General features: G+C 45.1%; 1 protein-coding gene across 2 annotated transcripts in view; it reads right to left on the bottom strand.

Moving 5' to 3' along the window:
* The window catches only part of kif26ba (kinesin family member 26Ba), a 101,991-nt gene that overhangs the window by 40,877 nt on the left and 38,345 nt on the right, over positions 1-22,769 (bottom strand). For both annotated transcript variants that reach the window (XM_029258396.1, XM_029258397.1), the window contains exons 3-4: positions 18,332-18,877; positions 6,548-6,714 (exon numbers count right to left, since the gene is read on the bottom strand). In XM_029258396.1, the coding sequence (XP_029114229.1) occupies positions 6,548-6,714; positions 18,332-18,877 (713 nt within the window). The remainder of the gene's footprint in view (positions 1-6,547; positions 6,715-18,331; positions 18,878-22,769) is intronic.

Raw genomic sequence — 22,769 nt, 5'->3', positions numbered from 1 at the left:
CTCCATCTCTACTGTTATCTGTAAGTTTCTATGCTCAGTATACAGTAGTTATGGCTTTCTTTCTGGAAAAAACTATATTGTGGGACAAAAGAGTGTGTTTGCTCAGCGAAGATAATTTTTTTTCTGCATGTATTTTTACTTGTGCAATACATTCCTGCAAGTTCAATTTCGTTTTAACGTTAGCTACCATCATTAAATATGTAGCAGATTTTGTAGTTGATTGCATTGGCGAAAAAGATACCAGACAAATTCTGGCACAGCAAGTGGAAAAAACACCATTAATGCATATACATATCTTAATGTATCAGCAAGAGGAGGTCAGAGCACTACATATACCAGTGTAAAGGTCTCTGAAGACAGAATGGACTCTTGGACTTCCTAGAAAGTGATGAAGCGAATCAGCAGCCGAAGCGTGGCGCGCAGAGCCCACATGCGGTGGGTCCGTAACAGTCGACTGGCCATTAGACTGCTTTGATGCACTAGTCTGGGTCAGTCAGGGCCCAGTGGGAAAAGCCTCCCTTCCCTCTTCAGGGGAACCAGTTATGTGAGCAGCTTAGCAACTTCCCACATCACTCCTCCTTATTGTCAAACAAAAATGTTCTACATCTAAATAATGTTAAACAAATATGTTGAAATTTTCTTTATCCTAGCATTACTACTCAAAGCATTTTTCATAACTCAGGCTTTATTTGTCATAAATAAAAATGACTCAGTCACTACAATTTCATTTCCTCTACATAGCCTTCAGAAGATGAATATTAGTAATTGGTCAGTGACAAACAATTAATCAGCCTTTTTTCATACCCTGTTATAAGTAAATTCAAATATGATACCATGATCAGAAATTAAGCAGAACTCTGCTATTATATTATTTTACAAAAATCTCTTTTATCAAGGATATAGGATATAGGACATACGACATAGTCATGGACTCAATCCTGGTAATCCTGTTGATGGTGGAGAGTTTCAGATACATTTATTGTGGATTTCACTACCTGGCATGATTCACCCTGTCCATGAATCACACTAACCCTCCACCTTCACCTTGATACACACACTCTAAATTGCTGGGATCATGAGTTAATTGCCCTGAATTTAAAGTGCTCCTTGCCTGTCATGAGAGAGAACAGTTTGCCACAACGTTTCAATCCCCGGATAACAGCTTCTCTCAAGCATCTCGGTCCCCATTTTGCCAGCACTTTCGACACCCTTCGAAACGTCACTCCCCTCTCAGCCCGACCCCCCGAGCCGCAAGGGCACGCCATTCCCCCACCCCTCCCCGGGCTGTTCGACCACTGCAAACTGTGCCCTTGAAGAATGTGTTTTGAAGGATGTGGTCTCCTACTGATTCTGTGATTGAATGCCACACTAGAGGATCCACAGCAATTCACGCTACAGAAACACAATCGTGGCAAGAGAAATCAGCGTCTCCCTTTCTCCTCAGAGTGGTTATAGGCTAGTGCCTGGCCCATTAAGAACAATCAGTGCCCATTACACAGGGTGCTGTCATTTGGTTTGTGGGGGTTTGTAAGATCCTACTACGACAAGCAGCACACAAGCATCTCATCCCCTTCAGGTGTTACCCCCCCCGAACACTGCATGCTGAAATTCCTGCAGTGGAACCACAGCCAGCAATCCCAACCCCCCCCCCCCACACACATGCACACACACACATTCACTTATGTCCCCGGGGGAAAATGTTTGTGGAATAAATCAAGCTTGCTCCTCTCCTGGCAGTGACATATTCCAAGCGAGAGCACCACTAATGAAAGCCCTCGCTCTCCTCGCAAGCAAGTCCCGGTTGTTAAGTCACGCCATCGATCATACGGAGGGAGGGGCTCCACATGTGTCTCTGTGGGCCTTGTGAATACAGGGAAAGAAAGGTCGTGCATATTAGTGCGGAGACTTGCGGAGATACCCATCGGCTGCGGGACCGCGGGGAAGCAGAATGGAGATGGGAGCGGCACAAATGAAGGGAGGTGCGGACAGAAGCTTTTCGATGATCCTGAAGCGGAGGATAAACCAGATGGCCTTGCGCTCGCCTGACCTGCAATTCCCCTCAACACCTGCATGGAGGCCACAGAAGGACCACGCTCACCAACTCTGCATCGCTGCCATTTCCATTTCCCTGGCAAAAAAAACACCGCCTGGCCCACTCCTTCAGGTAGGCAGAGAAAGACATGGAGAAATGCTGGAAGATACCTGAGGATGACAAAGTTGGAAGCACTGCTGTGTTCTACCAAAACTGAAGTAACACCTTTACTTTTCCCAGCAAGGCAGCACTCAATAAATAAAATACGGTGAAAGAAGAATACTTTAAACTGAAACATTTTTTTTCCTCCTTTAAGACAAAAAAAGAGACAGGTTTTATCTAATGACTTGCAGTGGTGGACTTCACCCCCCATCTCCACCCCGCAAGTTCCCTCACGATGGACCAGCCCACCACCTCTGCCCACATGTTCTTAACGTGTCCCTTCACGCTAATGACTTGTGGTGGAGCGAACGGGGGAATGGGGGCGGGGTGGTGATGCGATAACGCGGCGGGATAAGGCCAGTAAGCAACAATGCCATTGTACTTGCCTAACCGTCAAAGAAGTTGAAGAAACAAAAAGATCCAAAAGGTGAGAGGTGGGGGTAAAGGTGGTTTTGGGCTGCGGACAGGAGTATTGGAAGTAAGGTATGGACATCTCCATGAGAAACATTAAAATGTGGATAAAAACTAGAAAAACATTTCATAGATCACACACACACACACAGGCCATTCCTCACAAAATACACAGCAATGCGGATATTTTGATAATTCTTTGAGAAGTGGCTGTTTGATAGTTTGACCCTGTCGACTCCGGTGCGTGTAATGTCAGGACGGCATCTGGGATGGCGCTTTGGCCGGGAGCAGGACCCAGGGCTGGACGCCTTCCCTGGTATGCTCAGCGGAACGCAGCCTGGCTGATGGTGCGGACAGGGTGCCAAAAGTCTGACATCCCTCGGTGTGCCCAGCCCGGGCTGATGACAGGCCCTTTCAAGCACCTCATTAGTGGAGGTGCACCAAGTGTCCCCCACAAACAGATGTGGGTCTCTGCGCACTTCTGCGGGGACACTGCAGGAGAAATGCGGTCACAGCCACGCAGGCATTTCAAGAACCTGCATTCAGCCAACAGTAACAGAGTATGTCCAGTCCAGTTTGCTAACAAAACACCATGCAAATAATGGCCATTCTGAAGTATTCCAGATTTTCTTCCTATAATGTACAGGTGCTGGGTGAACATGCAAAAAATGAAGCATAGATAGAGTGACAGAGGGTGGCTGAATCGAGGAGATGGGTAAATCTTAAAAGCAGACGAGCAGGCCATCAGAAGGTGCCACGTCTTAAACCGAAAGCATCCGGATGGCGGGGTCACGACATTACTGCCGTAAAACACAAGGCTCCTTCGCACTAAATTACAACGGTCATAAATCTACCCGCACGAGTTCTGAGCGAAAGTACGGGGAGGGTAGTTCATCTTCTGTCCACGTGGAGGAGGACAGGAACGCAAGCCAGGTGTCCATGCATTCACAGGAAGCAGGTTCCCCGACTGTCCACTTGTACGTCACAGCAGAAATGATAACTGAGCAGAATAAACCCCAGGAGGTGCTGCAAAATTTATGGCTCTTCTTCTTCTTTCCAAGTATGGTGAACATCAGCTTCAGCATGGGAGCGTGACACACATAAATCATGCGCTTTGCTCCCTCCAAGCTTTTTGGGGGAATGGCCTAGGAAACTCTCCCTTGTGAAATACAATGACAATCAATATCTATCAGGAATGGCCTGATAGCATTTACAGAGGATATGCCTGTGGAATTTCCAGAAAGTTTCAGTTTGAAATAATTCTTCAGGATATCCATATGTCATACTTGTCCCAATAAGGTATGTAGTGAAAATGAAATTGTACATCACTTTTAAGATCTGAAATTCATACTTTGAATACACTCGTGGTGGGTAAAAAGTGCAGTACCTTGGATGTTCAGCAGAACAGAGGCACCTTCGCATTATAAAGTGTATTTCAGTTATCACTGTACCAATAGCTTTTTGTGATATTCCGGCTGGTACTAATGAAAGTCATCTTGGGGGAATCCACTAGTGGAAGAGTGCCACTCGAAAGGCTAGGTGTGCCCATCAGAGTAGGCCGCAGAGACTCTGGAAGAAAGTTGCTGGTCTACAGTGTGCTGGATATCACATGCAGAAAGAGGAGGAAGGCTGTGAAAGTTGTCACTGAGGCTGCAGAGAGGGCTTCTAGATGGCGGTGGATCAGGAGAAGTGAGCAGTGGGTTCAAGGCAGCGGATGCAGGATGGAGGATGATCAACCCTGGTCAAGTCATGCGGGTGACAGTGTCTCGTGCTGAAAGACCCGAAACACCCATTAACCCTGGGTTCCATGACTAATGATGAATCCATGCACATCATAAGATGTACGCAATAAAAACAGGTATAATGCGGTCTCAAAATCACTTGAGAGCTAAATCCACTTGAGCGTCTATTCAACGAGAACTCAGAAGGTTTAGCTACATACTTATTTTATAAAGGCACGGTGTAATGCAACTTTAATACACCCATTAAACTAAAACTTAAAGAAATTATTAATAAATGGTTCGAAGATCCACATTCATAAGTGATCAGTCAGCCCCCCCAAGCTCAGAATTACTGCGGCTTCTCGAGGTGAATCCTGCATCAAACGGACGCACAACTGATCAGAGCAAGCATATAATAGGACGCAGCAGGCATGCCTTCATCTAATTTTAACTCCAAAAATAACAGAAGGGATTTAATCATCTGCCATTAAACTTTGGGGATTACTCGCTATTTTGAGCCAAAAACGTCTTTTCTCCTTGTTTTTATACATTCGAGTGACCCTCCCACATGCAAGTAGCATCGTTCTCTCACGCTTGTAAATTTCTTCCTAAATCTTAAATTTGTCAAGGCCAAAGGGGAGAGAACAGGATTCAGGCTGATCAAAGGTTATATAAGTACACCCGATTGTGGTGTAGGTTTTCTTCAGACAAGCTTTCTTCTTTGAAAGGAGGATAAACCATGAGCACGAAAATAAATTCAGGATGAATTTTGGGATTAAAGCGGTACCGTCACAGAAAGTTCCTCGTTAAGAGCTTAGGCAGCTTTATCTCACCTGAGGAGTCTATCCAAGTCCTAAAAGGGTAGCAGATGACTCTGGATTCTTCCCAGAAGTTGAAAGCAAATAAACACAAAATTCATGGAGCAGGTGGAATTCAAATGTCATCTGACCAGAAATAATTCAGTGTTTCGCAATCAAGGAATCAGATTATTCGAGATGATGTCCTGTAAAAATGCCTAAAAAATTAAACTTGTACAATTATATATCTATATATATGTATATACGTGTAACTGCGGTCATCAGTGTAAATGCAAGGTTGGGATGATCAGAATAAACTTGCTGTGAAATTTAGTCTTCATTCGAGGTACCACTTCGGAACGGTTTGGTAACGAACTGACTGGTTTCTGCTTCATCTCCCGAGGGTCTCCGATCGGGCGGGTTCCCTGAGACATTCATCTCTTGTTATCGGCTGCCTCGCCACGCCCATTCCCTCAAACACCAAGCAGATAAGCCCCCCGTGATTTACAGCCCCCCAGCCTTTAGCTCGCCTCCGGGGGACCAAAGCCAGGTGAAAGGATTAATGGGACAGAGGCAGTGGCCTGAAGGACATGACTTATTCGCAGCCCACAGTAACCCTGCTCCTCTCCCTCAGCGCAGGGACACAGTTAAGCATTCAGGTGAACTCGCTGGAATGGTTAGATTGCCCAAAGTGAACTGTAATCTTTATCCGTGACTTACAATTTTAAGAGACGTTAATGATGGAGATCTTTGATATTTTACAGCGCATACCTGAGACTGCGTTGTACGTTTGTCTACACATACCACAGAATGTCCACCAGGACTACTTCCAGACAGCGACTTAAATTAACAGTTACATGTATTCATTCGAGGGGGTGGGGTGGGTTGGACCGGGTCCTGCTCTCCAGTGGGTCTGGGGTTCGAGCCCCGCTTGGGGTGCCTTGCGACGGACTGGCGTTCTGTCCTGGGTGTGTCCCCTCCCCCTCCGGCCTTACGCCCTGTGTTGCCGGGTAGGCTCCGGTTCCCCACGACCTCGTATGGGACAAGCGGTTCGGAAAGTGTGTGTGTGTGTGTGTATTCATTTGGCTGACTCTCTTCTCCAACGAAACAGACAAGTGAGGGTACTCAAAAATGCATCTCACACCAGACAAGGAGCATTAGATACAGACACACTGCTAGTAGTGAAGCACAGTTTGTTTGTCTGACTCCACTGTTTGTGCCAGGAATGTCACCCAAATAGCAACCTGAAACTGAGAGTCAGACAGGAGAGGGAAACATGATCGCATCAAGGCTGTCTTTGGGCGTCAAATGTAAACTGGGATTGAGCATCCCAGAGATTAGGTCTCCTCTCACCGATCGGTATCTTCGGTGGTAGATTCCTCTTCGGTGGAATCTGCAGTGAGAAACAGCTCGCCAGCCCTTACCTGGCAAAGAAGGAGGCGGCAGCAGAAGTTCCGCTGGAGGGTGCTGCGGGAGTCGGGGTTGTCTGCGGGCCGAGGAAACTGTACGGGGAGGGTCGGTCCGCGTTGTAGCGGTTCAGCGCGGCTTCCGTCAGCCCCTCCCGGCCCGCTTCCGTAACCATCTGGGAAATCTACCCCAAAAAACAAAAAAAAGCCAGGAGATGTAATGAGACGCTGCATTTAAAACTACAGAGGACAATGATCTTTTGCAGTTATGACATGAGTGTCCAGCCATGTCAATTAAATCAGCGTATAAGAAAGACGCAGGATGCAAAGTGCAATACTGCAGCACAAAGCATATCCATAGTTGGCATACTGTGGAGCAACTGCTAAAACAGTGCAGCCATTAATTCATGCCCCAGATCAAACACTCATCTCGACAAGTTAAACAAGGTACTAAACATGATACTTCCCAGTAAACTCGGCTGTATAAACAGACGTTAGAGTCCACCGCGAGGTGGGCAAATAACAAGGACGGTGCTGCACGAAATGCAGTGCGGTGCCCTATCTGGACGTTGCTTTAGAAACCGCCGCAGACACTCAGAGAGGCTGAAACTTATCACCGCATTTACCGCTGCCCAAGGACTGTAAATAGACAGCGGGCTGCTGCTTGCCTCGGCTTTGCCCAAATAAGGCCACGGGTCCCACCGGAGACTAAACAGACGGTGAGGACAGCTCCACGGGAGTTGAGGCACGGGAACAGAGGTCACGGTGGTGTTTGAAACGGCAGCTATAAAGGCAAGGTGTTTTGGAGAACATCTGTGTCCGTGAACCATCTGTAAGACACACTTTCAAGACAGAGACGAAAGCATCTCTGCAGAAACGGTGAAGGTCGTGAATTGCCGAGGCCACGTCTTACAAGTAACTAAGGATACTCTGAGCATTAGGCAATTTGTTTGTTATGAGTAGCCGCTGGCATCCATTAGAGCGGAGTGCTGATACGAGAGAAGTGTGCCATCACTGGACCTCTCTGATCTTTGTCAGCACTGTACCGCTAGCAGCAGATAGGAGTTCAATCAAAGACCCCCCTGCCCTGGCTGACACCCAGTGGATCCAAATCATAGTAATGCAATCCTCTCCCTTTTGGATAATCTGGGTTTCCAGGGCTGCCCTAATAATAACCGTCGTTCCACATGCAGTGCCTACCACCGCGGGCAGATGCACGACTGCGTGGAGATCGGCCAGGAAAGACTGTGGCCGCGGCATGAAGGTCTTGTACAGGTTTTGCCTTTTTCGCTACCACCCTTTCGCTCGATTTAATGACAACCGTGTCATTCAGCTCAATGGTCGTCTTCGTAGAGGAAGTATTTTCAAAAACGTTTTCTGACCCCTCCACATTCTTGTCCTGTCTGGTTTCTGCGATGTATTCCTGTGTTATTTTTGATGTCACAGATGTCACTAATTTTGATACAATGAATCAGAGTGTACCACCTGAAAATTAAAATTTCTATATTAATAAGCTGTGAAATGCATAAGTTAGCAGTCACTTGCCTCTCTGCCACATGCACAATGGGTAGTATGAATACTAATGATGCCAGAGGCCACTCTCCATTGTCTCTGAGAATAATTTTTTGTGGAATACCAAGCAGAATACATCAGCATTGTGCTCTCCTCCCTGTAGCTTATGTTGCCAGTGCATGTTTCTCAGCAATCAGATCCTTCCTGAAAACAGGAGTTAACAGCCATTGCCTCCTAGTAGCTGGAAAAGTGGAGTGAGGTTTTAGGCATAGTATACTATCAATATTTAAGAACTGTTATTGCAAAGATATCACGAGTGCAATGTAAAACTCTCAGTGTCACACCCCCAACCGCATACTTAACCACCACACTTGCACCAAATCAAGGAGACCGGGTATAAAGACGCCGCCCAGACACCTTCGGCTTGTGGAACCTCGTTTCAGCAACTTCAATCCCGTGCGATCTCCCTGCGCTCTACCTAATTCCTACCTCCTCTGCCCTTGGTTTAACCTCTCTTGGTTCTTTGGCCTCCTGCTCCTGTCCTCTCGACTCCGGTGTCAGAACGCCCCACCGATGCCTGACAAAGATCGAGTAACCCTCGCTTGTCCCCGACTACTCTCTTGCCTGATCCTCAATAAACGACGCACCAGCACGAGTCCCGTCTGTTGGCTCCTTGTTGGACAATGACACTCAGTAATTTGCTTCCTTTAATCCCTACCATGTCCTTAAAATGTGGACCTGCTGTCGTGGAATTTGATCCAGACACACAGTCTGAAACGTCAAGGCACTTAAGAATCACGCACCTGTATCTAAGTCTCTCTTCCTGCCAACGTAATGCACACGTAGTATTTTCTACGAGATGTACGTCGCTTTGGAGGAGAGCGTCTGCTAAACGAATAAATGTAAATGTATGTAAATATAAGGCCTTTATTCCTTCCAAGTGTCTGTACAAACAGCATGCTGGGAAGCAACTCCAAAGAGAAGCTTCCAAAAAAATGTTACTTATCTATATATACTTATATAGACATATATGTGTGTGCTGTACTCAAAGGCAGGGGACATGAATATTCATAAGTGGAAAACTACCAAAATACAGCAGCAGTCATGGGTGCTTAGCGAGTGCAAAAGGCGAGTGCCGAAACAGTTTGTACGAAACTATGTGCAGGTAGCACAAAGACACAAAGAGCGGAGGGGTCCAAGGAACAGCACCCTCGGCTAGATAAAAGCAATCCCATGCCACGCACAACCTGATTCCATCGGATAAAAGACAAAACATGTGCTTCATCATTAATTTTCTCTCTCGCTATGGTGCTCGAAACACCAGGAAAGGAAAGACTTTGCTACCTGTAGCACATGCTTTACACACGCAGTATGTTGTCCATTGCATAACCAAGGATTGCAGTGTTTATATGGCTGTCAACTGAGCACAACCCATTATGGGAATTCTCACTAAGTGAGACTTTCCTGTTAATTCTAAGCATCCCTCATGGGAAACCCGCTTACCCTCCCTATTCTCCTTTCTGCCACCGTCAATGCTCTAGAACATGAGCTGCTATATGGTTGCCATCGTCTAACCAGCTGTGGGAGCGCCTGCCATGGGGGCAACAACCGGGGCTGGTAGGGGATCCTCCAGAGTTCTGTTTAAGGATAGATTAATGTTCTTCTCCATATGATACTTACCTAAAATGACTTACAACTTTCACCCTGCTGAGTATGTTTACTGGAGCAATTAAAATTACATCCCATTGCTAGGAGGTTCTAGGTAAAGTACTTGAACTGGCAATGTTCCGGATTGAAATCTGTGACTTGAAGAACCACACACCTTGCTGCCCTTCTGCACGACAGTCAAGATCACTGTGAATGCAAATACAGAAATGTTACATTAAAACAAAAGGGAACCAGATTTACAGCATAGTTATCTTTGGTAAAATAAAATAAATTCATGTGACGGAAAATATTAACCACCTTATGATAAATGAAAAATGACCTTTGTGTTTGAATACCAATAAAGGGTAAGATGAGCTTGTGACTTTTTCTTCTTGGAATCGCTGAGACTAAATAGGAGTGAGAGGCCATTTTGTGGCACCAAATTCATGACAGCAGCTAAGGTTCCGTATGCATTGGTGCAGGTAAAAAAAAGGTAAACGAAAGCACGCCTCGCCTGATGCCAAGATAGAAAATGGTTCCTCCCCATACTAATCACAGCACAGGAAACACCCACCATGACAAGAGAGTGAACCAGATCATCAGGGAACCAGAAACTCCTTCACCATCTGTTCTGCAGGAATGGAACAGGGTGGTGGGGGGATGGAGCATTAAATAATGCTTCTGCCTCCGGTGCAGACTGATTTTTCTCTTGTTCCTCCTCACGAGCTCCTCAGAGCCTCTGACACGTAAGTGCCAAAAAGATCTGACTTTCACCTCTCTGATTGCAGCAGTCATTCATCTCTTTTGAGCAACAGCCAGGATTGGAGACACTCCGGCAGTGACCTTGAGAGTGGTCCCCGTTCTCCAGATGGTACATCCAGATCGATTAAAAGCCCTGGCTTTTATTGTGATCACGAGAAAACAGGCGATTCAAAAGATCATTAGAGAAATTAGGGGGAAACCACAGGGCTGTCCGCCATCCTTCCGTGTCCTCAACGATTCATTTTTTACCAAAGGAAAAAGTGCAGGTCTTGGTCAGCCCTGTTCATTCCTCCAGACCGTAACACACGATGCATTTTGATTTACTCAATTTTGAAGTAACTTAGCACAACAGACTAACGTGTTGCCGTGTTCAATTTAAAACGCCAGTAAGAACCTTTGCAAAAGTTCTCATCTATTCATGGATCACGATGGCACGGTGCTAACGCGCGAGGCTCCTTCGAATGCACTTTAATTGCCAGTGTTAAGGTAAAAAGAAGTAGCAGAAGACAAATACGCTGCAGTGAGGATGAATCTGTTTCCGAGCAGATTAATCAGCACTCGCCTACTTGGCCAATACCTGACATGCCAAAATCACCGTATCCCAGTACTGGCCAAGCAGCAGGGCTCAGATGTACATATTAATGGCTCACATGAGGCAAATGAACTAACAGCACGGAGGGCCAGGCTCCTGCTGTGTGGGATTCCTTGTCGTATTTATTTACTGCTGTCTAGCGGAAGAAGGGAAAATACGGCACCTAAAGCCATGAAATATTTATAGGTCATTGGTAACTGGACTTTATGATCTATCTGTATTACAGCACAAAACAAATCAAATGTCTCTTTTCCATTAACAATAATAACAGAATATTTACAGCTCAGGTCTGAAATGTCCAACTGGGGTGCTGTGAATTGGGCTCTGTCATCCTAAATGTTCATGTACTAATAAAAATGGAGGTCAGTGTATAAACTGGAGCGAGTTCAATAGCCTTGGAGATGATATCAAAGCACAGCATCAAAGCAAATCTAAATGCGAATGCTCAACAAACATTAGCTCAGAAATGTGGCTACGATTCTATTTTGATTTTGTTATTACTTTATTTCACTTAAGAATTTACCGCTTTTATCAACGACATTCACAGTAATATCATATCGAGCCCTAGAGATATATATTTCTGTTTGTGCAAAATCAGAAATTACTTCCATTTTTTTTTACACAGACTCATATTAACCATAAAAGCTGCTGATTGTGTAGATCTTGGTTTGTTATTTATTTTTTCCAGTCTCTAGTTTTTACCTTGTCTCTTTTCCAACTGTGTTTTTATGGCACTCCAAAGATATATAGCAGATGACAGCCCAGAGTTTTGAGATCCCCAAGCCTAATCCTTGATACTCATTTAAGGCGACATTTAGGATGCTAACATAACATACAACATTTAAGGTGCTAAAATTAATAGAGTTTGAAAAATATGACTACAGCAGTCACTCAGTACAGTCTAAATAAAATTTGTTCTGTTACATGACCCCAGTACTTAAATGAAATCATATGTATTTCGCAGGCTAAGAAATTAAAAAAAGCAACAAGTGATCACTCAGTACTGGTATTCATTGACTTACGAAAGCTTTGCCAGCTTCAGCACAGTAATAAAGGACAAACCAAAAAGAAAAACAGTAGGATCATATTTTATGTTTACTTTCACATAATCAAAATAAATCATTACCTAATAAATGTTGGTGTGAAGTGATACACACATCACAATTACATACAAATGTTGACTGCAAAATGCAAAAAGTACAACAGATGTCTTCTTTTCTATCTATTCTATATATTCGGTACCTTTGTAGCCCTGACTGCTTGTGACTAAAGGACATACCATAGTTGAGTTGGGACAGTTAGGGCATGAGGAGTAGATAATGGGCCACCGTTACTACCTAGAGCTTGGCCTGTGGGGAGGCGATGGTGACATTACCCAGGAGGCTGCAGGAGTTAAAAATAATCACTCAGCAGATTTACCCCCCCATCCAGTGGCCCAAAAGGGCCACTCATCAGTCTTAATTAAAGGCAGGAGTGCTAACCAAGACACCCTCCCCTGTGTTCCCCATTTTAGTTTCCCTTGGGACACGATTTAACATATCTCTCCCCAGCTGCTGTTCCCACAGAGAGGGTGCTGAAATTAAGTCCTGCTGGGTGGCTGGAGGGGAGGGGGGGGTGCACATCCGTTGGGACCCCTTCCCACTGATGTTCCCATGCTTGTGATGTGAAGACATTATGTCATATGACCCATGGCGCCATATCAGTCATGCTTGTCAAATGCTGTTCTTCTGTACACCTAGTCACATGAGGGCCAAATGAGGAAAGTAAATTTGGTGCCCCAAGGGTTGGATGAGCACATGGTCGTAATCAAAGCTGTTCTGAAACTTGACAAGAGTTTGCAATTAGTAGTAATTTTCTTTAAAACATAACACCAAATATTTGCCAAGTGATACTGTCAAATTGATTTGTAAGTAAATGCATTAGTTTATTTTAATCTTCATATTCACATATTGGGAGTTTCTTCCTTCTCCACATGTGGAAATGCTATGTAACAGGTTGGAAGAAAGACATGTATAGCTATAGACAACATGCAACATGGGGGGGGGGGGCATGTCTGCTGTAACAGACTAAATAGACCAAACAGGCCCTGCTGACTGAGAAAGTGCTCTCTCTTGTTTGGCTACACAGATGTTTACCCCACAGCATTAATTTCGTTCTTGCTCTCTAACAAGTGCTTCGTAAACAGGCTTCACTGCAAGGGTCCCTATTTTATAGGCCAACGTGCTTTCGGCAAACCAGCGCCTTGGCTGCCCCACACAGCGCGCGTCTTGGGGGAACGCAGGCCCGGCATGGCACCGGGGGCCGAGCGCACAAGTCACATTTTAAAGAAGCGGCGATGAACAGATCGCAGCGCTCCAACTTCTACTCCACCAGCGACGGGGTCAGTGTGGCGCATTCAAACTCCGTGTGTGGCGTCCACGCTGTTTTCATAACAAAGTGATATGCTGAGGGATAATTGTCCCTATCTGAGAGCTCTCTGGCGCTGTTGCTTAACAGTTTCCTGAACTTCAAAACGTGCCCTCAGGCACAGAATAGCAGGGGGGAAAAGAAACCAAGAGCCGAGCTATGGAAACCAGAGGTGGCTCGGAGGACTCGTTGAGATGGAGGAGATACAAACTCTGTGTAATTTGCGCATTCGCTGCAAGAAAGACGCGGATTTTGGGAAAAGAGCTGCACTGGGAATTGAGGCTTTTGGAGGACGATGAAGAAGGGAGACGCAATCTCAATGTCCAGTCCAGATGAACCCAGACGGTGTCCAAACATCCTGCCCGTTTTGCACATTTTTGCCGTCCGGCACAACCACATTTCCTGATGTCTGACAAAGACACAGACTTTGCACACAGTCCCACCCGAGATGCATTTTTTTAAACACGTACGGCGTCACGCTGCGGATCGGGACGGTTCGGGTGAGTTTTATGAAATCACACGAACCTCGTTAAAGTGAAGTTGCATCCGAATCACTTCGGAAAACCCTTCGGTTTGCGCAAACTATAACAGCAATTCAAAAAGAAACATTAATGTGCCTGTCCTTCTTGGGAATTGACTGAAACCACAAGACGAGCAAATCAAAGAGCAAAGAAAGACAATGAGGAACGCGCACATTGGATGTTTCGATATTATGACTGATTGTTCTCCCTAAAGTGAAATGTTGAGCTTGGAGACATAGCATGACCACAGCCCGTTTCTGTTTAAAGGTTCTGGTCCCAGAAGCTGTTCTTCATTTATTCTTTCGTGAACGAGACATGCAGGAGACCTGGGAACAATAAGAGAGCGTCTAACCCTCCAAACAAGAACAGATTGTTCCTTTGTCCGCTGTTAGTATTTGCCACAAAAACCAAAGATCCCATGAACCCTGTTTATGTTCCAAATTCTATTAAGGACAAAACAATTCATGAAAAAAAAAATGTAAACCTGCCAGGGAACAATATGACATATCCGAGTTGTTTTAATGTTTTTACCTCCGCAGTAATGCATCATGGAAGGCCATTTTTTAGCTTTCAATAACAAACAAGACACAAAGCAAAAAAATGCTGGTATTGATGAATGGCATGCTTTATACTTTGATATTAATTACAGGAGAAAGAGTACCAAATGGTTTTCATGGAGGTACTACAGCTGCTTGATTAGCAAGATTAAACCAAATGTCCTTGTTAGTATTACAATGGAGTCCTGCATCATAAAAAAGCAGTGCTACAGCCGTATTAATGGACTGCTCGATTCTCTGTGGCCGGTCTTCTTATGCAATTTATCATACAGTCCTGCTCTCTCCCATGTGAAATGTAATTAATGAGTGCGTCATACTGTACTGCAGAACATATAAAACTATTCAGCTTTCTCTGGAGCATTTTCCACCAACTTGGTTTAGATTCGTCAAGCACTACTAACATCTGTCAGGGCATACCTGGGAAGAACGTGTGTGTGTATGCGTGTGTGTGTGTGTGTGTGTGTGTGTGTGTGTGTGTGTGTGTGTGTGTGTGTGTGTGGGGGGGGGGGGGGGGGGGGGGGGCAAACTCGCCACTGCTCACCAGCTATGGGTTTTGGAATTGTTTTTCCAGGAGCATATCAGGACACGGAGCAAGATGAGAGAAAAGAAGTGAATTAATAGCTTCCCAACATTCACAAAAACACAGAACTTGAATGGTGCAATTCCAAGACATTCAATTTTATCTCCCCGGTGTCCCATGCCGAAATACACAAATAAGCATTGGAGCTTTGAGATGAAGGGGAACAAGTGGCACAGTAACACTACATATCGGAAGAACGGGAACATGTCTCCAGAAGCATCAATGCTCTAAACGAGCCATCTGTTAGTGTCTGATTAGCGGATTCCCAGTGGACTGCACAGATTAACACACCTAACTTAATAAGGGATATCAGCCCTCTTAAACTCCATCATCAGCAGTATTGTAACTTTATCTAAGCCATAGCTTCAAAGATCCTCTTCCTGTGGCTCAACGGCTAACGTAGAGACTAAAGATGTTCCAAGGCTTATTATTGCTTCATTATTTTCTTCTACAAAAGAACTCGAGATGAGAAAGGCAGTCAAAGTGAAATCTGAACAAACTCATCCTTTTTCTCTGCACCTGTTCAAGGCCATATGGAATTCTGTCCACGGTAATGTCTCCACCGAGTGGAAGGAAGGTGGCTGTCTGTTCATTATCCATTTCATACTCCTTCTTTTCATTCTTAAAGCAAAGCCCAGCGATGGAAGTTGACCAACATGGACAAACAAGGCAAAGGCCAATGAGATAAGGATGCTAACTGTGTTTATAAAGTTAATGTTGCTTACCATCAGTCACGTCTATCGCTACAGAAATGTAATACATAAACAGGTCTTAAGCCTGCAAGCACACATTACCTCCCTTCATGCCCGTACTGCTTTTATGTAAGAGTCCTTCGCTGGGCATTTCTGGGCTCGGCAGCCAGCGTAGCTGAGCCAGCGACCTTGAATGGAACCCAGGTCACGCACACACGGCACGTGCAACCGCTGCATGGATGATTTTCTCCTAAGAGACTTAATTACCCCATTTAAAAGTGGTGCTGCATTGTGAAAACAGTCAAGCTGAGATATGCTGAAGAACGAAGGAAGGAGCAGCGTGGAGAATGGACATGTGCAGCAATGCTCCTAGTCCCGGTGCTTTTACTATTTGTCATTTGCTGCTTGACTGGCACTTTGTATAAATCAGCTTAGGATTTTGACTGCTCTTAAAACTTGGACAATTTTAGCTGGAGAAATTCAATTGTATCATCTCAACACCGCTTCCCAAGAAGTTTAAAAGTGCTCCTCCTTAACCACTGCGCTGATCTGAGTATCTTCTCTTTGTGCTATTTCGTTCCTTGTCTTGTTCCGGTCTTTAGACCACTCTTCTTTGGCCTTAACTTCTTTTGGCTAGCGTTCCTCTCATTTAGGGGAGGAATGTTTCTGCTCTGCACAAGCTCTAATTTCTTAGTCAGATGCTCTAGCCCTTCAGTTATGTTTGATTATGAATGCTGTATCTGTCTTCCTACTCCTTTTCATGATCCAGCACACCCTTAAGCATAAGGTGTTTCTCTGACTTAGGAATCTTAAACCCTCTTCTCCAAAGAGCAGTTAATCAGTACTTTATGCATAACCCATCAAGTCATTCCCCTTATAAAGCAAAAGGCAGTAAAAGACAACAGCTGGCATCTGTGCGAGGCCTCTGGCACAGCAAAACAAAGGGCTGGAACTAATCAACTGGATCCAGTTCATCTAGGCATGGCTGTGTAGAGTGTTCTGGACATACAATGTTGGCTTTCAGGAGCTAGCCGTATAAATAAATATCCCTAGCAGCCCTGCAGGTACAGGCTTGATGAACAGCAGCTGAGGATTTTCACTGTAGGTTTTACCAGTGCTCGGCAGTGCTACCACACAGCGTATAAGGGTGGGGCGAAGTCATGCTGTGTTTCAGCTGCGAACCAGGCGCTAATTAAAATATGCTTTTAAAGAACACATAGGTAATGGTGAGGAGGTAGAGTGTCGTAAGCTACAACTGCTGTTTTTATTAGTGTTATAACGGTGATTATTCTAAGTCATGGTAAACTCTAAAACTCTCTCAAACTCTGGTCCTCGATGGCCCACGGGAACGCTGGTTTGCATTTAGCTGTTTTACCAAAGTAATTATTTTGTACAATGATCCAGCTCTCCTGGGGTTTCCGGTGTGAATCTAGCTCTAATTAAAATGTTCTCCAAAAGCAGCAGGATTTTAGGCCTTGCGGGTCAGACCCAGGCTCCCCTGCTGTAAAACGCAGAGTTTGCATGAGCAGAGGTTAGGGCACTGTGAAAGCATATGGTGCATCACGTCCACGTGTGGCCAGGCAACTCTGCGGGAACACAGAGCACCCCTCTGGCCTAAGTTCCTGGTCTTTTATCACACCCGTAGTGTACACTTGGACAAACCAGATCTGAGGAATTTACTGAATACTAAGCTGAGACCAAGGGGGGCGTGTTGGCGGGCTTGGCCAGGTCCTGCTCTCCGGTGGGTCTGGGGTTCGAGTCTCGCTTGGGGTGTCTTGTGACGGACTGGCATCCCGTCCTGGGTGTGTCCCCTCCCCCTCCGGCCTTACACCCCAGCCGTGACCTTGCTTAGGACAGTGGTTTCAGACAGTGTGTATGTGTGTATGTGTATGTGTGTGTGTGTGTGTGTGTGTGTGTGTGTGTGTGTAAGCTGAGGCCTTATTCAGTCTGTAGCATTATTAGCTTAGAGAATTCTTTTCTATTTCAGCCTTCTGAGGACTTTTCAGTATTTCATGGTAAACAAATTATTGCTGTAATTAGATTAAATCAATCAGATCACTTCATTTTTTGTAGGCCTTATCTGCCACAAGAACACAGAGGTGCTCTAAGGGTTAGCTGTATAAATAATCTAGTAAGCGGTAGCAGTACGATTAGGATTGAAGTAAGAAAAAAGGGAATTTCAAAATCTGGGATAAGTTATTAAATTGCCAAATACGTATTAAACTGCAGTATATTGTATATGCTCATTCTACTCACACACACACACATTTTCAGAACCGCTTGTCCCATACGGGGTCACGGGGAACCGGAGCCTACCCGGCAACACAGGGCGTAAGGCCGGAGGGGGAGGGGACACACCCAGGACGGGACGCCAGTCCGTCGCAAGGCACCCCAAGCGGGACTCGAACCCCAGACCCACCGAAGAGGAGGACTGCGGTCCAACCCACTGCGCCACCGCACCCCTGCTCATTCTACTGATTTTGACAATTCTATTTTGAGTTAGATACAAAATTTACAAGCGTGCTGTACGTACCTGGTAAGGGTATAGCGTAACCCCATTGGCACATGACATGGACCAGGTGCCATCCAGATACTGATGTGGCTGTGGGGTGCTAGACGTGAGGATGTTGCTGTTGCCATTCCCAGGGCTGCCGGGCAGGTGAGGCTGTGGCGGTGGCCCTTGCTTGCCTGTGTGATCCGGGGAGCCATTCTTCTTTTCCCCTCGGCTCCCGACACTCACTCCCAGGCTGTTGGGCTTTGCCCCGTGCTTGGGGTAGCTGCTATACACGCCAGCAGCGGGGGGCGGAGTGGAACTGGACGAGCTGGGGGCGTGGCAGACTGCGGGCAAGTAGGCCCAGTCACGGGGAGCAGAGCTGCGTGGCCCCGCCAGGCCTGGCGGTGGCGAGCCCGGTGACCTATCGGCCTGCTCCAGGGTGAGGACCATGTGGACGGCCTCCTGCTTCAGCTGGTTCAGGTGCGTTGCGCAAACGTCGCATCGGCTGTCGCGTTCATTCCAGGCCTTGCGAGTGCTGTTGGGTACCTGCAGCTTGTCGTGTAGTAACACTGAGAATGAGGGGTCCTGCATGGCAGACAGAAAGAGAGAGAGGGAACAAGAGACAGAGACCATTAAAAAGTGGGCACGAGTAAGCCGAATATAAACACCTCAGGACACATATATAATAACATACATATATAATAACTGCAGTTTATATTTAATATGTCATTTCCATACCGTACATTGCAGACATATCCAAAGCATTGCCGTTCACCCTAAAAAGGTAAAAGCCTCTAATGCCACTTTCATCAACTACTTCTTCAGTGCAGGGCTGGAACAGCCCACAGCCAGTCCCAGAGCCACAGGGCGCGAGGCAGGGTACACGCTGCACAGAGCATCAGCCCATCAGAGGGCAATTTAGAGTCACCATTTCATCTGAAACACATCTTTGGAGTGTGGGAAGGAAACCCATGTGAACATGTATTGAACACGCAATCAAACTGCCAGATCTGAGCCTGTGTCCAAATGCACAAGAAGACCCCCGTGCTGCCCGCAGTGGCACTGATCCACCCTTACACCATTACCCGGTTTAACAAATGAAACTGCAATCGTTTTGGTTTTATTACATTTATTCCACTGCAGGTGACAGACGCACATCATCGAAGAAAGAGAAGGAAGGAAGCTGACGTGCTGCTGTGATCTGCCTCTGGTTCCCTAAGCTAATGCAGACCTGTTCTATAAGAGGGGGAAACTTAAGACTGCGGGTGGCCGAGCTCATTAGGTGCCGGCGGAAAACCTGCCATCCGGACCAGACGATGACTCTTGTGCCTTTGGCGACACAAAAAACGGCAACAAAAAACACCTTAGACTGCTGTTGCAACCCTTATGATATTTCCAGCTCACGACTTCTGTCTTTTCCGTCCAAGGTCCATAATCGAGACCAATCCAGACCTGCAAACGGATGCCGAAATCAGAGCGAGCTGTCGTAAAATCAACCCTTCTGCAATTCCTCTTTCCTGTGTCACTCAAAAATTTTCCACACTACCTTTTTTCAATTAATCTTCCCTAATTTTCTCTTCATTACGCCATTCCAAATTACTCGGGTTTAATGCATCGTCACACTCTTTGGGTCTGAGAATTTCATGTAGGGCAGCTCTTAATTACATTCTTAAAGCGCAGAACTAGAAATGCAAATACAGCAGTGTATGGTAAGTGCTCAATCACATGTAATTAAATGCTTGACAGGATTCTAAAAGCCCCAATTTCCCCCATAAGTCACACAAGGCACAAATCAGCGAACATCTCGCCATACTTTGTGTTTCCCTTCTCTGCCATCTCAGGGTGAGATTCAGCACAGTGTGCAGAAGGCAGCCAAATTAAATTAACAATCCCCTGACATGGAAAAGTACCCACAACTGCCAAAATGATAGTTTGCGTGTGTCATAAGAGGGGCTTCCTAAACTCATAATAACGGAGAGATTAAAGATGAAGAGCAAATACGCAACAGTAAACCTCCCGTTAGGATCTCACGGTGCTTTCATTAAGCTACAGAACAATGCCTAGAAAAGTTCTTTCTAATGACAGCATCTCAGGAAAGTCTTCCATCCTATAATATTCCCCAGATAGTAAATCTGCCTTGCAGTCAGAAGCTGCTGTGAGTATCGCTCAGTATTGCACTTTTGACACTTCACATAAAGCTCTGAAATATCAGTTGAAACCAAACAATATCATTCATTCTCTTTATACAGCAACCGCAACTATAACACTGAATTAGTCAGAATTGTTCATTTTCTGTACTGCGAAATACTTGGACGGCATAAAAAAATCACGAACATGTAAAGGGCAGAGTCAAAAACATCTCGTTTTAATTTACAACCTGTTTTAATTGGGTTTTTTTTGTTTTTGGGTAGACTGACACAGCACATACTTAGACACATGAGTGGATCTACAGTAGGTTTCCACCAAACACATGAACATAAGAAGAGCCTGGTAGGCCTCCTCACAAAGACTTCAGACCAGGTCAGACAGTCAGGTGTAAACAAATCAATAGCAGCTCAGACACGCGCACAAGAAGGACAGAAGAGAATCGAGAAAAGACGTGAGCTTCATCACGTTAAAAGCACACACATAATATGGAAGAATCTGCAATTTTTCTTATAAAAACGAGTGCTTTCCTCATTGTAATTCTCCACATTGGATATACTGTATTTGTTAAGGATTCAGACCCTTCTGAGGATCTGAACATCTCTGACTTCTTCTCATGTTCTTGAATACCTTCCACACTTTTTGCTTTGCACCAATGCATCAAGTTTGCTTGATGGCGCTGTATTCTTATGGCATATTTTTTTGATTAAAACACCATCACAAGCAAGAAGAAATATCTATCCGCAGTCAAGCAGCAGAACAAGAAGCATTGTTACGGCAACATCGCTGACCGTACGGTTTCGGTTTCTCACGGACAAGTAAAGCGGAACACCATGCGATCAGTTTAAGTCTACAGTCACAGGGACTCAAGTCTTTCCTAGTTCAGCCTAACTTAAGTGCTCTCCATAAGCTGAGAAACCAAGTACACCCAGTGGTTTACATCATTTTAAGAAGAAGAAACACCTGCATCACTTTGGCAATCCATCATGTTAGTCCTCAGTCAGCAAGGTGCGAGGTAACCATGCATCCCAAGTGGGCAGCTTCTAGTTCTCCTCCTCCTCCTCTATCCTCCAACAATTTCAGCAATGAGGGAGACCAGTTCCACACACCTTGCTGGTTTTGTACAACCGTTTGTCCCAAAAGCAGCAGGTTCTTGGCATATTCACACACACACACACAGGTCTGTGAATGCTATTCTTCCTTTTGGTTGGTCAACAAGCATTGGTTACATCTGAAGGATTCATTTAATGAACCTGCATGACTGGTCCTCATTTTTAAAAGTACATGTTTTATATTGGATGGGTTTTTCTTTTGTTTGCTTTGCCAACTTCTATATAATATACCGCTTTATGTACTGCCTAATCACTTTGTAAAAGAGCTAGAATAAAAATATCAATCTAGTATCAGACTAAATTATTCATTACTAAATATATCAGAAAATAATGTTGTAACGGAACAGTAGCACCATTTTGCTGTATGACACACGGTTGCCATAATCTGCCGCTGCCCCTAGAAATAGGTTCTTTATAACTACAATTCATAAATGCTTACATTAAGATTTATTAAAAATGAACTCTGCCAAACAGCTCTCCTCTGCTGAACAGAGTCCACATGTACTGAAATGAATACGTTTTTGCAATAATAGAAGACTACGTCTTTCAATTTAAAACATGTTTTATTATTATTCAGAAAATAGAATTGCCTGCCTTTTAACTATACCTGAAGCATGCTGTGAACAAATGAAAACAAATGTACAATATTTGTCCAGAAGAAGGACTCAACAAACTGCTTTTGACATTCCTCTCTCATTAGTATGCAGGGGGGTCGATGAGGAGTAAAGGGGGAAGGTAGCAGGACCATAATTACTAGAGCAATTTATCCGTCATCTTTAATTATTGAATCAGTGCTATCGAACTCTTACAAATCACAAAGTGGCTATCTTGCTGATTGAGAAGGATGTACTGAAACAGTGCAGACATACGCTTACACAAATAACCAAACTTGATTTATGCCTCAAAAGGTCCCTGGGCTTTTATAAATAATAATATTTATATAATTCCAGGAAGTTGGTCATTCTGCTCCAGGGTGCAGCCAGTCCACAGTTGGTGATTAGAGGGCCTGGGATATGTTTTGGGGTCTGAAAGGACAAATTTGACAGCATCCCCCCCCCCCCCCCGCTCCGCCTCTCCACATGCCATTGCCACCCTTTGCTTTCTGACGGGGAGTTGCCACCTGGGAATCCGTTTCCATAGACACCACAAACATGGCTGAGGATAGATGTTTGTCATTTTTGTCATTACATCAAATGGAATGTTGAATGAAGGTGAAACGT

This window comes from Scleropages formosus, chromosome 15 (assembly GCF_900964775.1).
Source record: "Scleropages formosus chromosome 15, fSclFor1.1, whole genome shotgun sequence".
Classification (NCBI taxonomy): Eukaryota; Metazoa; Chordata; class Actinopteri; order Osteoglossiformes; family Osteoglossidae; genus Scleropages; species Scleropages formosus.
This window is presented reverse-complemented; position numbering and strand designations above follow the sequence as displayed.